Raw genomic sequence first — 4,613 nt, forward strand, 5'->3', positions numbered from 1 at the left:
TGAGATTGTACAGAATAAAGTAATCTTAATAACACAGCAACTCACTTGATTGTTAAATATGTATGATTCATCAGCTTCTGGATACTCAAAATACAGAGCTCTTAAAAGACTAAGGCCTAATAATAATAATAATAAAATAAATAAATAAAACAGTGAATGAATAGTAAAAAGGAAATACCTGTATCATGTGCCTCTCTAGCATAAGTGTATATATAAGGTACCATACTACCTCTCAGTACCATAAATTCATGCATGATCTTATAATTAGCCTATTAAGAGGATGATAATACATTATTACAACTTATTTATAAACTTGCCAATGGGTAGACCCATATCCTACGATCATTTAATACATTCTTGGAACAGTGAGTGCGAAATATTGGAGAAAAAGCTCCCCACTGTATCCATCTGAAAGACATAAGGGGTTAATTACTGGATTCCAAGTTTTCAATACTATATTGATCTTTTGGTAAAATTTTGAAAATTGAAAACCAAAGCTTATGTATCAGAAAAGCATAACAAAGAAGATTTCTTTCCTAGCATTTGTGATAGAATACCCTGTGTACATGTACTACTAGTATATACAGTACAAGGAACTTTGGCCTGGTTTTCGAGTAACTTAAAAAAATTTTTTTAATCAAATTTTGATCAGAATCTGCTAAAACTTTCTACACAACATAAGAACATGTGTACGCATCAGGAAAAATTATAAAAAATTGAGAATTCTCTCCCAGCCATTTTTCATGAATAATAACTTTTAGAGCAACTTTGAAAATTCATAATTAATTTTGATCACCAACTTTCTATATAAAATAAGGTTTCTTCATTAATACATTTGCCACAACAGCTTCAATATATTTGACAAATAAAAATGAAATAAAAATAGAGGCTTATTTCCAAATGCCACTAACTCAAAAACACTAATCATACCTGGTATAAAGTTCAGGAGGGGATGGCAAAATGTGTCCTCCAAGATCATGACTCCAATACCCAAAGAGTACATTAGAGGCTCTTAGGGTGAAAGACACTTGATAATTGAGAGAATTCCAGCTCTACGAGTATAAAACAATAGGAATATATAAACTATATAACACAACTCACTGGAACAACATCGCCAGAGAAACCAATTTGATATCTGTGGTTACCAAGACCGCCCCAACGATGCAACAGGAAAGGCCTTTTAACTCGTTCCTATAAGCCAAAACAAAAAGGAAACACAAGACATGGAGACAAAAGAGTCAGAGAAAGAAGAAAGATTAACATACATCTATTGGGCCCCATTGGTAAGGGTTGGTAAAGAATATATAATTGATCCAAAAGGTAGGATTAAGGTTTGGTATATCAATCCCAGTTTTAGGTCCTTCTTCACCTACCAATCACCATTGAAATCAACACCCTGCATTCTCATGGTCAATACATGTACCTTGCTGCCAGTCCAGCCACCAGAAATCAACACCCATATCTTGCAATCGTTTGAGTACTATGCTAAAGAAATTATTAACAAACTACAAGAGTGCAATAATAAACCACACATTAATTATCGTGTTGGACTAACTGTGACATTGACGGGCTTCCAAGGTACATATTCAGCCTACCAGTAATAAAATATAGTTATCATTTTGTGTTACTGCACATAAGCACATCCTTACCGATGCTTTCAATCCCATAGCCTTAACCATGTCATTAAATGTAACCTCCCACTTTTGTATGCCACTGGCAGGATGAAGATTCAGTGTGTTTCTTAAATTATTAGCTTTACACCTACAGGAATAAGAAATAACAAATGAACTCTTTGTGGTAGTCATGCTGTTAGCTACAAAGACGTGTGCACAAAATAAAGGCTACTGTGTCTTAATTGCTACATACCAATCTAAGAACCCTTTAGGATCAGGGAACAGATTCTCATCCCACGTGAATCCAGTCCATCCCTTTCTTTCTCCAGCCTAATTTTTTAAATTTTCAAAATAAAGACATTTTAAATAAGCCACGATTATAAGTACTAATAATCTACTGACTTACAGGATCTTTTACATTCTCTTTGTAAAATGTTAAATGCCAGTCCATGTCAGTAACAAGGTTATCCAATGGTATATTCCTACTGCGATATCCATTGACCACTTCCTTTTTTACAAAAAATAATACAATAGTAATGTATAGTAAAGTATTAGTATAGTAGAGTACCATTTGGCCTGTGTCACTGTATGCCCAGTAGCGAGAATAAAATATACCAAATGCATATCTAGGAGGTAGTGGTATCTTTCCAGCAACTAGTGTAAAGTCATGCAAAGCTCCTTTATAATCTAAAGGGCAACATGATAAACCCTGAGTTAGTAATGTTATATAAAGTGCACAAGACTTACCGTGGCCATGACCAAAGAAGTAGAGGTCTTGATGAGATTGTTTGGAATAATAACAATGAGGGATTCCTTTGAAGACTGTCCAGTCTGCCCAACAACAACCCCGTCCTAAACAATCGTCTTGCGATATTGTAGGAAACCCACACGAACGAACCTACCATATTGAGAGAAAGATGAATATTATAACTTTTAAATGAAATTCTTAAAACTCAATGGAGTATAACAATTGAACTCACAGTCTCTTTATCATAGTCAGAGCAAGTACTATTAGCTGAGTTGTACATGTAACTAGGGGGAGTGGCCCAGGGCCATTTAGAATCATCAAATTGAGGATATCCAGTATCATCAACCACAGCATAACCATCTCTTGATATTAAACTATAAAGAGATAATGGCCATTACTTTAGAATATTAACTTTAGAGCTACTCACCCAAGAGTGCAATGACTGTCACTCTTAGTGGTCTTATAACAATCTAAAAGATTTGTAAGGCCATCGTTTCCATCCAATGTCTAAAAAGTTAATATTGATCAAACAGAAAAGAATTACCAGTATGCACATGCATGATGAGTTTATATGTACATGTACATGAGTAAACTGCTCATAGTGAGAAAAGAGGATGAATAAAGACACTCACTCGGACTGTTCCCCTTAGATTACCACCCATTGAGTCATTAGCGTAAGGCTGCGGGGACCACGTATCTGACTCGCCGTTAACTTGATACTCAATCTTTAAGTTGTCAGTGCTAAATGACTCACCCGGTAAATAAGAAAGCTGCAAAAAGAGAATCAAAATAATTATTGCTTGTTTTTCAGAATAATAATTGCTTGTTTTAGAGCAACTTGCACAATAAAATGGAAAAGAAAATTGTGTACCTTCAGGTAATCAGTCTGGATGACAGTAGTTTTATGTTCCCCTTCCCCTTCAGTGTAATTCTTAAAAGATGGAGTAGGTAGGTATCTGTTGAGGAAGGTCAGTGTGGCAGAGTCTACAGCTTGACCCCATTCCATACGAATGAGACGTGAAGTTAATACAGTGAATCTAGCCTGACCCGCTGTCACAACTGAATCAGGATTGGGGCGAGGGTTGTAAGAGGGATCAGCGTGGACTGTGGCCCAGCTGGAGAAGAATAACAGGCATGATATAACGAGGAACATCCCCATCACTTTAAGCATAGATCTACGCTTTCAGACTTTATATATTCTTAGCTTTCTTCAGATCACGAGACGTTTATTTTCTTAATTATTTTTGGTCACATGATTTGCTTACCTGCGACACACCCTCACAAATACCCTAAATGTATACCTAATTTGCAACTTGATGTATTGATCCATGCATAATGCCATAGATAATGCACAGTTTTGTGCATAATATCTATGATAATGCTTGCAGCCTTGCAAGCAATAATGATCAAACTTAAGATAAACTGCGTGATTATGAACTAAAATTATAATAATTCTAACGAGCCTGGTATTAGAATCATCATAACACATTACATGGTGGAACAGTAAAAGAAACGAAAAAATGCAGCTAAGAGCTAGGTATGATAGTTCAAATATTAACTAGTCTACCTGCCTCTGAGGTTCTAAATTGCAAAGTCCCTCATTTGAAAACTGCTAGACGTTCAGTCTGTTACCATGCTATAGTCTAGAACCTGGTATGGATCATGTGCCTACTTGTTAATGTGTGAAATTTCATTCAAAAGTCACATTCTTCACCCCTAGTAGCAAAAGTTACTGTAGCAAAGCTGAGAAAGGACATCATTTCAAAGAAGGAACACTATCAGAGCTATGGCAGTTCTATCTAGCACATGGATTATTCTGTTGGTTCCTTTGGTACTTCTGCTGTCTGTCTCAGCTACCCCAGTTGGTCATGGTCACGAGCATGATCATGACCACTCTGAATCTGGAGATGATGAACATGTTCATCAAAATTATGATGATTTCTCAGGCATTGAAATCACAGATTGCCTTGATGACTGTAAAGATTTGCTTGAGGTAATATTTCTAAGCAACTACTTGTCATTGTACATGTTGCAATGAGTCTCTTTTTCATTGTAGGGCTGTAAATCTCCCTGTGGCATTTATAGAGACTGTATCAAAGAGTGTCATGAGCACTTTGAGCATTAAGAAGAACCCTAAACTATTAAGACTAGGTACAATTAGATATTAGGCTTTTCCAAACTAACTTTAAAATTCTAACTGATTGTAACCAGGCTGTTGTAACAATATTTTGCTTTTTTTCAATAATAATAAT

At 35.7% G+C, this 4,613-nt stretch overlaps 1 protein-coding gene and 1 long non-coding RNA gene across 2 annotated transcripts; one reads left to right on the forward strand and one right to left on the reverse strand.

Annotated features, from left to right (window-relative positions):
* Nucleotides 1-11: 11 nt before the first annotated feature.
* On the reverse strand, nucleotides 12-3,551 carry LOC105315496 (oligosaccharide 4-alpha-D-glucosyltransferase-like; the record flags this gene model as incomplete). Its single annotated transcript, XM_020006412.1, has 17 exons — nucleotides 3,233-3,551; nucleotides 2,994-3,131; nucleotides 2,789-2,868; nucleotides 2,594-2,735; nucleotides 2,361-2,511; nucleotides 2,182-2,300; nucleotides 2,020-2,121; nucleotides 1,867-1,943; nucleotides 1,650-1,761; nucleotides 1,556-1,591; nucleotides 1,424-1,505; nucleotides 1,266-1,369; nucleotides 1,102-1,191; nucleotides 931-1,052; nucleotides 318-408; nucleotides 179-269; nucleotides 12-116 (listed from the first exon to the last, which is right to left on the reverse strand). Coding segments are annotated over exons 1-17 (1,942 nt in total), but the record flags the coding sequence as incomplete, so codon positions are not given.
* Nucleotides 3,552-4,075: 524 nt separating this feature from the next.
* LOC109590512 (uncharacterized) lies at nucleotides 4,076-4,609 on the forward strand. Its single transcript, XR_002189358.1, has 2 exons — nucleotides 4,076-4,354; nucleotides 4,418-4,609. It is a non-coding gene; the product is annotated as an uncharacterized LOC109590512 (long non-coding RNA).
* Nucleotides 4,610-4,613: the final 4 nt, after the last annotated feature.

This window comes from Amphimedon queenslandica, unplaced genomic scaffold (assembly GCF_000090795.2).
Source record: "Amphimedon queenslandica unplaced genomic scaffold, v1.1 AMPQUscaffold_9916_Cont17832, whole genome shotgun sequence".
NCBI lineage: Eukaryota > Metazoa > Porifera > Demospongiae > Haplosclerida > Niphatidae > Amphimedon > Amphimedon queenslandica.